This window comes from Pleuronectes platessa, chromosome 7, assembly GCF_947347685.1.
Source record: "Pleuronectes platessa chromosome 7, fPlePla1.1, whole genome shotgun sequence".
In the NCBI taxonomy this organism is placed as follows: Eukaryota; Metazoa; Chordata; class Actinopteri; order Pleuronectiformes; family Pleuronectidae; genus Pleuronectes; species Pleuronectes platessa.
In genome coordinates, this window is record NC_070632.1 from 4,895,120 (window position 1) to 4,906,661 (window position 11,542).

Below are 11,542 nucleotides of genomic sequence, written 5' to 3' on the forward strand. Positions count from 1 at the left end.
GTAAGAAGTGAATGCAGTAGTGAGTGTCTGACGGTATTTTTCAGCGTTGCAGTGTTGTGCACTTCTCAGGCCACTAATCCGATCTGTGGTTAAAAACTCCTCCACATTATTCAGGTGAGTGGGGAAACAGGCAGAGGCTGGAAGCGCAAAATTAACTATTAACTATTATGTCAACTCTTATCACCACAAACTCTCACTTGACATCTTCGTCGGTGTGTTACTCACTCGGACATATGGGTTCACACGTGCAGCTCCTCTGGAGAAAATACGGAGTTCAGTGCATGTCTGAAAGCAGCTTTATATTTAAATTAGGATACAAGAGCACCAGAGAGTCCATCAACAAGAATAAGAGACAAAGTAAGGAAACATTTTGTCTCAATATTGAAGTTTATTTTGCAGCCCATCAATCCCATAGATCAGTTACATATATAAATGCATTTGATACCATCATCAACTAAGCAATCATACATTTGTAAGGTATATGTACGATGAGTTATTTTTGTAAAATGATGAGCTACAAGGATATGATTTAAAAGCTAAATAGAGGTAAGATAATATTGACTGGATTATCTGTGTGCAGAGCTTCTTACTGTGTCGCCCTGAGCTGGACATTCATGCAGTAAGGTTTGGGAGACAGGGTGATCCCGTAGGCCGGAGTCAAGTCTGGCTCTCCTGCGTCCTGAGGCCAGACAAACCTGAACTTCCTCAGCAGAGTCACCAAGGTGAAGAAGAGCTCCATACGAGCCAGACCCTCTCCCAGACACATCCGAGGACCTGAGACGTTAGAAATAAAAAATAAAAAGACCTGAGAGTTTGGAAGTCATAAAACAATGTGTTGGGACATGTTTTTTGACAAGCCGAAGTTCTCCGCTTCGGCCTTCATGGGTAGTCAAAGCCTGAAACCACATGTTCTTTGTTCAGGAGAAAGCCCCCCGGATTCGGTCTCCCAGGATGCTGCATGTCCTTTGTTCCGGACAACTTCACACAGAGGTGTGAAAAGCCACAAGGGTCAACTCCTATTGGTCACTCTGGGCCCAGGACCTGTGAGGTCACTGGGCCAAAATAAGGCCAGTTTTCCCCCCCTTCTACCTCTTTCTTCAATCCGTCTGAGAGCGGAAGGCTGCCAGCCTCTCTTCCTGCATGGAAGAGAAGCCTGATTTCTCTAGCTCGCATCTTCTCTTTGCGTCCAACTCTTCCAAAGGAGTGCAAAGGTGCAGCTTCCAGCTCATCTCATCAAGGAAACCTCCTTGCAACTCAAGCTTTACCAAACTCCTAGTAGCGACTCGATGTCCTGCAGGGGAACTTCAACCAGCAACTGAGCCCCACAGCTCAACAGAACCGCAAAGGCAGAAACCACACAACCAGCCATGAAGACTTCACAGAACTGCGAACTGAACTGCAACTTCCCTTTTCCCCTCTTCATGGACGGGTAACACAACTGGGCTTAATAATTATACTAGGCTAAGCAGGGCTGTTTATTCGATTCTGGGTGATGTTTATGAGTTGGATATTTTGGGTTATAAGTTATTCAAAAGTAAGGTTAATGCTCTTCACGGTCTTTCTTTGCATTTCAGTCTACACTGTTTGTCTAACTTAGCACCAACACAGACACACGCATATCTCTTCACCTAATTATCTCTTCCCCCACTACCTGTCGTAAAACCACTTTAAAAGGAGTGGGGCTGTCAGCTCTATGTTGGCCAGCGGCCATTTTGGGAGCACTTTACATAGACACACACACTCACCTACACATAATGTTTAGTTATAAGAGAGTTTAGTTATTTAGTAAATGAGACTGATCTATACATTTGATTGTTGGTCCCTGATACCAGGGTGGTGACCCGTCTTTTATACATTATAATAAAAAATTGTATTATTCTTAATTGATAATTGTACTGTTTTTCATTAATGATTTCCTTTTTCTTAATTGATAACTTTATCGTTTTGATTAATAGTTGTATTATTTGAAATAAATAATTGTATTATTTTAATAATCATATTTTATGATTATTAAGAATTAGCCAACATCAAGTCTACCTATTATTGCACAACACATGCTATCTCCTTTTTGGGGTAGTTGAACTCCCTAAGAAGTACATTTTAGCCAACACTTTCCTTTTCAATTGTCAATGACATTTAGAATAACTGTCAACTGCCCCCTCCTCCCCATACATTTAGGTAACAATAAACTTTATTCATGATGTTTTCCCGACTGTTTTGAAATGTCCCCTCAATACTTTTAGCTAAATTTTACATTTCAAGCCAACTAAATCACTGTTTAGCCAAGTGTTTGTTGATGTGATAGAATGGCAAACACACAACAGCTTGTTTGTGGTTTACCTGCAGAGAAACAAAGGAAGGCCTCGGGTTTGAAAAACTCTCCCTTGTCGTTGAGGAAGTTTTCTGGGTTGAATTCATCAGGGAATTTCCATTGTCCCTCCTCTCTCAGGGCCGAGCCAAGGTTAGGGATGACCAACGTACCCTGAGGCGATAAACCACTTTGTAACATTTACTGAAGTATTGGTACATATTTTTTACGATGTTTTATACCACTTACCCTGGGAATGGAGTATCCCATGACCTCGGTGTCTTTAGTCGTTGAGTGGACGATGCTGAGTGGAACTATGTTGCCTATCCTCTGCACTTCATGGATCATAGCCTGGATGGAAACAAAGATTTTAGCGTCATCATTTTATATTTTGTCTGACTTAGGACAGAGGATCAGACACAGAAAGTAAACGTTTACTATGGATACCTGTCAGCAATATCCTTAAAAACCATACTAAGTTTTGTCAAAGTGGATCTTACACCATGGGCCTTTAACAGACTGTGTCCTCCTTTAAGAAATGCGCCTCTGACCTACACCCATATTTCAAATAGAAGTGACCTTATTGATGAATCATCACAAGAGAAATGTGTCTGAACATATACCTGTATGTATGGCATGTTATGTCTGTCGTCATACGTGACCGAATGCTTCCCTTCCAGCGCCTCGTCTATCTCCTGCTGGCAACGCTCTGAGAGACATATTCTTTGTTTTAAAAAAAGTTAATTCATCAAATTGAATACAAAAGAATGTATATCTTAAAACACAACATTTGAAGGACATAGTGCATCAACATCAATTAAACTGCGAAAAGTCACAGAATGAAGCGCCCAATTTTTTTTGACTGTTGCTGGGAACTTCATATAAACCAGCAGCAGATGAGCACAGTGTTTTTGAAGGCAAATATATATTAAGAGAATAAACAAACAAGCTTGGTCCAACCCACAGACTGTTTGTCAAGATGGATGACATGAATGAATTTGTCATTTCAGGTAGATGCACACTGATGTATGTTCAAGTGTTCACGTTCTGGTAAGTTTGGTTATAATTAGTTTTTTTCAGTGCTATAAAAACGACCGTGGCTCCAAGACTCCAGGTGTTTGCAGCCATCTTAAATGCAGTCTTTTGGTTCAAGCCCATTCTTAGGACTAAATAAAAACTAACGATGGAGTGGTGGAACTGTTCACCAATGCTCACCCAACATATATATTTGGAGACAGAGCTGTGTCCAGGTGATGACTGAGGTAAATCCTCACACGGACATGCATATATAGACGAACCTTGTACGTGTGGGTAGGCCATGAGGTAGAGGAAAGCAGTGAGCAGGGTGTTGGAGGTCGTGTCAGTTCCACCAAAGTGAAGATCAAGGGAGTTCGCAATAAGTTCTTCCTCTGAAAATGGAGAATCCTCACCGGCTCTCTAAAAAAGAAGAGTGATTGTTTAAAGATAAACCCCAGCACACACACAGACTGATAATAACCAGCTAATTTTGTGAGCTAACAATTAAAGTGACACTGCAACGTTCTTGCCTCAATAAAGCAGCATATAGCTAAATTGCAATATATTTCCTCTTTGATGGATCATCAAATTGATAGACTTGGTTAATTCTCTGCAAGAAAACTACTTAATTATGGAGACATGGCGCCAACAGAAATAATACCCACATGTGACTGCAGAGGGCGATGTAGCTCTCCTAATAATTATATAGTGTTGCTTTAAAGGGGACATATTATGAAAGTTCCAATTTTGTAGTGCTTCTACATGTTAATTTGGGTATCTGGCATGTCTACCGACCCCAAATCTCTAGGAAAAAAACACTCCCGCAATTTGTTGTGGTTCCTCTATGTCAGAAGCGTCATGCTTGAGTGACTACCAAGCTGGCTCATAAGCTTTTAAAGGAACAGGCAATCAAAACAGGTCAATCTGAGGAGGGCTGTTTTAGACAGGGTTGCTGTCTAAAATGATCCTTGTGGTATTTTGACCAAAATATGTTAGAGACATTTAATTAAAACCCCAAGGAACCATATCAACTTGTGGTAAAATGGGCATAATATGTCCCCTTTAAGTTCCAGGCCAAAATTATCAAATTCAGTATAAATCCATTTGTTTAAATCAAATATAACATGTAAGTTCACACACACACCTTGTCCAGTTCGTCCAGATAGCAGTCAACGAAGTCCCGTGGATCTCCAGGAACTCTGGTTTTCTTGTGCTCGTCCAGGAATTGACGTACATATTTCACAGCAGTCTGATCATTATATGATGTAAGTTGTATGTTCACTTAAGCATTAGGATTTTAAATTGTTCACTGACTGTATATAAATGTGAAAGTAGAGATAAAAATAAATGATTGATGTTCACATCAGTTTTCTAAATATTTTCAGTGCCCAATCAACACACCTTAAAATTTTCAAAGGCTTTGACGAACGGCAGCGGCAAGTTACGAATCAGTGGAAAAGAGTCGTACAACTGTAAAAAAGAAAAAATGTACAATCATTAGTTAAAAATGTGTATCCAAATGTGCAGATTCTGCTTCCAAACTCAAAACAGAGGATTTTAAATCTTGTATATTTCTCTATAACAGGAGGAAAAGTATAGCTGTAGATAACTCTTTGCAAGTTTGAATCATTTTAGTAAGAAATCACCATCTTGTTCCTGAGAGGTGGTGGAGGCGGTTTGGTCCACGTCCCATCCACTTACAGTGCCTTGCATAAGTATTCACCCCCTTTGGACTTTTCTACATTTTGTCATGGTATAACCACAGATTAAAATTTATTTCATCGTGAGTTTATGTAATGGACCAACACAAAATAGTGCATCATTTGGAAGTGGGGGGAAATATTACATGGATTTCACAATTATTTACAAATAAAAATCTGAAAAGTGTTGAGTGCATATGTATTCACCCCCTTAACTGTGAAACCCCTAACAAAGATCTGGTGCGACCAATTGCATTCACAAGTCACATTTGCAAGTCACATAATTAGTAAATAGGGTCCACCTGTCTGCAATTTAATCTCAGTATAAATACACCTGTTCTGTGACGGACTCAGAGTTTGTTGGAGATCATTACTGAACAAACAGCATCATGAAGACCAAGGAGCTCACCAAACAGGTCAGGGATCAAGTTGTGGAGAAATATGAAGCAGGGTTAGGTTATAAAAAAATATCCAGAGCTTTGAACATCTCTCTGAGCACCATAAAATCCATCATAAGAAAATGGAAAGAATATGGCACAACCGCAAACCTACCAAGAGGAGGCCGTCCACCCAAACTGAAGAGTCGGACAAGGAGAAAATGAATCAGAGAAGCAACCAGGAGGCCCATGGTTACTCTGGAGGAGTTGCAGAGATCCACAGCTGAGGTGGGAGAATCTGTCCACAGGACAACTATTAGTCGTCTACTCCACAAATCTGGCCTTTATGGAAGAGTGGCAAGAAGAAAGCCATTGTTGAAAGGGATCCATAAAAAATCCCGTTTGGAGTTTGCCAGAAGCCATGTGGGAGACACAGCAAACATGTGGAAGAAGGTGCTCTGGTCAGATGAGACCAAAATTGAATGTTTTGGCCTCAATGCAAAACGCTATGTGTGGCGAAAACCCAACACTGCCCATCACCCTGAGCACACCATCCCAACAGTGAAACATGGTGGTGGTAGCATCATGCTGTGGGGATGCTTCTCTTCAGCAGGTACAGGGAAACTGGTCAGAATAGAGGGAAAGATGGATGGAGCCAAATACAGGGAAATCCTTGAAGAAAATCTGATGCAGTCTGCAAAAGACTTGAGACTGGGGTGGAGGTTCATCTTCCAGCAGGACAATGACCCTAAACATACAGCCAGAGCTACAAAGGAATGGTTTTGATTAAAGAATGTTAATGTCTTAAAATGGCCCAGTCAAAGCCCAGACCTCAATCCAATAGAGAATCTATGGCAAGACTTGAAGATTGCGGTTCACAGACGGTCTCCATCCAATCTGACTGAGCTTCATCTTTTTTGCCAAGAAGAATGGACAAACCTTTCCATCTCTAGATGTGCAAAGCTGGTAGAGACATACCCCAAAAGACTTGCAGCTGTAATTGCAGCGAAAGGGGGTTCTACCAAGTATTGACACAGGGGGGTGAATACTTATGCACCCAACAGATGTCAACTTTTTTGTTCTCATTATTGTTTGTGTCACAATAAAATTTATTTTGCACCTCCAAAGTACTATGCATGTTTTGTTGATCAAACGGGAAAAAGTTTATTTTAGTCTATTTGAATTCCAGTTAGTAACAGTACATAATGGGAAAAAGTCCAAGGGGGGTGAATACTTATGCAAGGCACTGTACATGGATAAAGCAAGGTTCATGACCTACACTGCAACCAGCCACCAGGGGACCATTGGCTGTCATGTTTTACATCATTGTCTACAGTCTATGTTCCAAACAGCTTCTTCACCTCGGACTAGTGGAGATTCCCATTGAATACCATGACCTGAGTGACTGGGAATCTTCAGGTTCACAGCGGGAGAGAGAGAGAGGGAGAGAGACAGAGAGAGAGAAAGAGAGAGAGAGAGAGCACTCAGACTCACCATCGCCCAGGGTCCGCTTCCTAACTTGGCGTTTTCTCTAAAGCACTGAACGATGACTTTGATGAACTCGTCGTCGTACTCAAAGCGAGTTCCGAACAGAACTTGGCATATTATGTTGGAGGCCGTGTTGTAAACCAGAATTGCAGGATTCACGCTTTTGCCTGTGAGACATGATGCAAACGTCAGTGTTACAAAAAATACAGGAACAACAGATTGTCGTGAGAATGTAAACGGAAGATCTCGTTCAGCTGCGACTGACACTCATTTCCACACAGGAGATCGAACCCACTCGCCAAAGTTAGAGAGGGAGAACAGTGCTTCATGCTTTAACTCTCAGAACAGAATTACAGATAACACACCAACGTTTTTTTCCATTGCCTCCACAATGTATTGTAGCTCTCCATGGATCCTGTCCGCCATTGAATTCTTCCCCATACCAAAGTTCCTCAAGGTCGACAGAGCGAAGCGACGGTGATCCCTCCAGCTGGGGCCAACGTTCGCTAGGACCAAGCCTACGACAGAGAAGAGCACAGGGCGGCTCATGACTTTGCTATAACCTGCTTTCAAACCTGACACATTAAGTAGTGGATTCACGAGAAAAAGACATGTCATAGTCATTTAGAGTATACAACTGAAGTCCCACTATATAGACGCTGACTGCAGAGGAAACACTGAAGCTCCTGGTGATCTGAACTGGAAGATGTGTCCACAGTGGACGCTCAGCATTGTTGGAGATATGAGAACAGACTGTTATAAGTGCAATGATGTCTATGTTGGAAACGTATGCCGATGACATTTTGCTTACAGGACCGGGAGGACATGGTGTTGCAGATGTTGGCCTCCCAGCAAAAAGGGTTGTTTGTTCAAATCCTGGTGCATAGTTCCAGGTGGGGTTTTCTATGCTAAGCTCAGCCTCACCCACTTTTAATCATGATAATATCATGAGGGGTCAAATTGTTATAGATACTCCCATCAATTTCTACATCTTGTTGTGCATTGAAATAAAATTTCTTTCCCCCAATTGAGTTTCTTCTGATTTAACAATATTTTCTATATCTTTATTTTGCAGCCTGTGTGGGTCCAAGATCAACTGAGAACAGTAATGTCCCTTTAAATCTGACCTTATGGACGCCACATTCAAATGGAAAACTCTTTTGTGTTAACATCCACTATCACATCGGGATGAGCCTCAAATGACAATCATAGACCATCATGTGTTTCCTACCCTTCCTCTGGGTGACGTCATTGACGAAAAGGTCATCAGGTCGTCCAGCAAAATCAGTTCCCTTGGTCACCAGAGCCTCCTTTATCGCACTCAACCCGTTGAGGATGACCATAGGTTTGGGGCCAAGGAAGAGGCTGTAGACGTCTCCATACTTCTTCCTCAGCTGCCAAAGTATATATCACACAGGTTAAAGTGGAGTTACCTGGTCAAAAAGGGTAGTTCAGTGTTGTTGGGACCTGGTATTGGTGAACTACAGTTTCGGCCTACATGTGTGGGCAAAAGCCTGAAGCCACATGTCCTTTGTTCTGGAGAAAACCAGAGCCTCCAGAACTCCGTCTCCCAGGGTGCCCCAATGTCACACAGAGGTGTGAAAAACCGACCGGAGACACAAGTGTCCACAACTATTGGTCACTCTGGGCCCCATGACCTGTGAGGTCACAGGGCCAATTTAAGGCCAGGTCTCCCCCTCTTCTGTCTCTTTCCATGAAACGCCAAGGGGAGAAGCCTGGCTTCTCAAGCTCACATCTTCTCTCTCTTTCCATACACCTCTTCAAGAGGAGCACACTACTCTTTCCACGAATCCTCTCAGAGGAGACCGGTGGCGGTCCAGCTCACTCTTTCAACTCAAATCACCTTCATGGAAGAGAGTTGCAATGTCCAGCTCATCTCACCAAGGAAACCTCCTCACAATCCAAGCTCTACCAACCTTCAAGCAGCAACACGATGTCCTGCCGGAGAACTTCCAACAGCAACTGAGCTGTCCCGCACAGCAGAACCACGAATGCAGGAGCCAAAAACCATCAAGACGACTTCACAGAACTTCGAACAGCACAGCAACCTTTTTTCCCTTTCCATGGACGGGTAACACAATTGGGCCTAATAATTATATTAGGCTAAGCAAAGACTGATTATTCGATTGCGTGTGATGATTTTAGTTTTTTGTTGCTGTGATATTTTGGTTGCAAGTTATTTGAAAGTTAATGTTAGTTATGCTCTTCAGTCTTTCCTTGCATGCATCTATTAACTTTCTCTAATTTGTCACCAACACAGACACACACGCATATCTCTTCACCAATGTCTCTGACCACCGCCACATGTCGTAAACATTCCAAAGGGGGGTGTGTGTTATCTTCGGAGTGGCCAACCGCAATTTTGGAAGAACCCTGACTCACACAGACACACACACATGTATACTCACATACATATCTTTGTTTAATAAGTACACTGTTAGTAATTTGTGTTTTTACACTTTATTATATTCATAATAAATGTTTTTCTTTCACAATTGTTTTTTCAGAATGTTGCATAAGTGAATTTTGACAACCTCGACACTGTCCAGAACTCTTTATCCTTCAACTTAGCTAAATATCTTTATGGTAATTTTGGTTATAGTTATTAATTTAATTGTTAATCAAAGTTCCAAATTTGTAGTTATTACTTTTATGAGACTTAATCTTTTCCCTTTCTTTGAAGGGTGGTGCCTCAACATAACTTTAATAAATTCAAGATATAATTTTACATAAATATTTTGAATATTAATATTCAATATTTTATTTGATAACCACATTTATTGAATGCCGAAAGGCACACCATTTTATGTTATCACGTTTAATGCATTATTGCACAACAATGTGGAACATAGCAAAACAGACAGCATCAATAAAATATGTATAAAAAAGAAACATCACAGATTGAAATCATTAACATTTATAAAGAGTAGACAAAAACAATGCTAACAAATAGTTTAAAACATTAAGTCTAAATCTAGCAACAATGACTAAGTTAGAAATCACAAACAGGACGACAGACGGTTTCTACAAAGGCTTAAGATGAATGTGTCTGAAACCGTGACATTTGTCTTTCACGAGTCTCGACCTGTATGTCATGAAGGAAACTGCCTGCACGGCAGGTTATAGGATCGGAGAACCCAAATCCAGAGGCACGTTCAGACAGGAAGTTGTAGTGAACAAAGTCCCAACTATGCAGAAAACATCATCTGCATTCATGCATTGAATTGATTGTAAGCTTTCAAACTCCTACACTCCTGGTAGTGTGCCAACTCTGTACAGACAAGGAGGTTTATTGTTTTCAGTTTATTTTTTATCCATTTAGTTTTATTGCATTATTGACAATAATCCGTTTTTTCTATGATTTGTTATCTTTGGTGATATATCTTATTTTGTGAAGCACCTTCTAACTTTGGTTTTGAGAGACAAAATAGATAAATTGCTTATTATTATTATTTATTCATATTGATACAGCAGGAAAAGCACTTAAGTAGTAATACTATGCAATAAAAATAACAAGTTAAGGGATATTAAAAGAGCAGCGTCACTGATTTCAGTGTTTTTCTTACCCTCTCAAAATCCTTCAGAGGATTCTCCAGGCTCAGATATAAGAGGTTCCCCAGGATGGGCAGGGCAGGGGGTCCCGGTGGGTAGTTCTTGGGCCTCCGGGATTTCAGTTGAAGGATGATGAACCCAATGCAAACGAACAGGAGGATTATAGAAACCAACATGGTGGCACGGGTTGCACTGAGAGCTGCTGGACTCGCTGTGAGAGCAAAGATCGTCTCTGAACTCTGCCTCCTCCTCCTCTTCTGTTTCCTCGCATGCGAGTCGAATGTAAACAAAACCAAAAGCCTAAGTTATGACGTAAGCTGTGAACGACTGCCGAGTGGAGCCAAAACAATAAATCACTGAGCCAATTTATTTGTCAGATGAATAATCTTCCTTTGAGTATTCGCTGCTAAGTAAGCAGGAAATCAAAGTAATGTAAAGTTAAAGGTAAGTGCTTTTATCACCAGCTGTTACATAACTCCACTGTTGATTAAGCACTGATCCCAGAGAGGTCGAGCGGGGACAGTGTTTGCATGTCTGTTTGTGTCGCCATGGTGAAGCTCTAATAGAGCACAACTTGAATAATAAACCAGAGGGGGATCGAGGTGCAAGGACAGAAGCCCTGAACAGACATGGAATCATACATTATATTTCCTCTGTTTCCCCGTGATAACTAGTTAATTAATTAGAGATCACGATCATATATTTTGTCAATCAGTAACTGATGGATGATTTGAACACTCATGTATATGGGTGAGCCCTTTTCTGCATTTGTTTTGTGCTTTAGAAATGCTTTATCTTACAGGGACATATTATGAAAATTCCACTTTTGTAGTGCTTCTACACGTTCATTTGGGTATCTGGCATGTCCACCGACCCAAAAACTCTGGAAAAAAACAACTCCCAGGATTTGTTATGGTTCCTTTAAGTCAGAAACGTCAGGCTTGAGTGACTGAGAATGAGCTTTCGTACTTCTCTCGTCACAATGAAATGGGAGTGTCTTTTACATGCCCTGGTTCAAAACGATATGGTTGCAAGATTGTATCTTCGTCTCCAGTAGCCATATTTCTACAAAGGTAATG

General features: G+C 41.1%; 1 protein-coding gene across 1 annotated transcript; it reads right to left on the reverse strand.

The window, feature by feature from the left end:
- Positions 1 to 368: 368 nt before the first annotated feature.
- LOC128444098 (cytochrome P450 2J6) lies at positions 369 to 10,948 on the reverse strand. The gene is made up of 11 exons (XM_053426405.1): positions 10,478 to 10,948; positions 8,122 to 8,284; positions 7,256 to 7,408; positions 6,897 to 7,057; positions 4,727 to 4,795; positions 4,470 to 4,574; positions 3,607 to 3,745; positions 2,932 to 3,017; positions 2,558 to 2,659; positions 2,341 to 2,482; positions 369 to 774 (listed from the first exon to the last, which is right to left on the reverse strand). Exons 1-11 carry the CDS (start codon positions 10,637 to 10,639, stop codon positions 587 to 589), a joined length of 1,470 nt encoding a protein of 489 aa, XP_053282380.1. The 5' UTR covers positions 10,640 to 10,948; the 3' UTR covers positions 369 to 586.
- Positions 10,949 to 11,542: the final 594 nt, after the last annotated feature.

What these genes read in the sequence shown, in the direction of transcription:
- LOC128444098 (XM_053426405.1), bottom strand. Translation starts at nt 10,639, where the DNA reads ATGTTGGTTTCTATAATCCTCCTGTTCGTTTGCATTGGGTTCATCATC. An exon ending in CTCTGAAGGATTTTGAGAGG is followed by an intron (nt 8,285 to 10,477) that starts GTAAGAAAAACA and finishes ATACTTTGGCAG; the next exon opens with CTGAGGAAGAAGTATGGAGA. An exon ending in GGCAATGGAAAAAAACGTTG is followed by an intron (nt 7,058 to 7,255) that starts GTGTGTTATCTG and finishes CATGTCTCACAG; the next exon opens with GCAAAAGCGTGAATCCTGCA.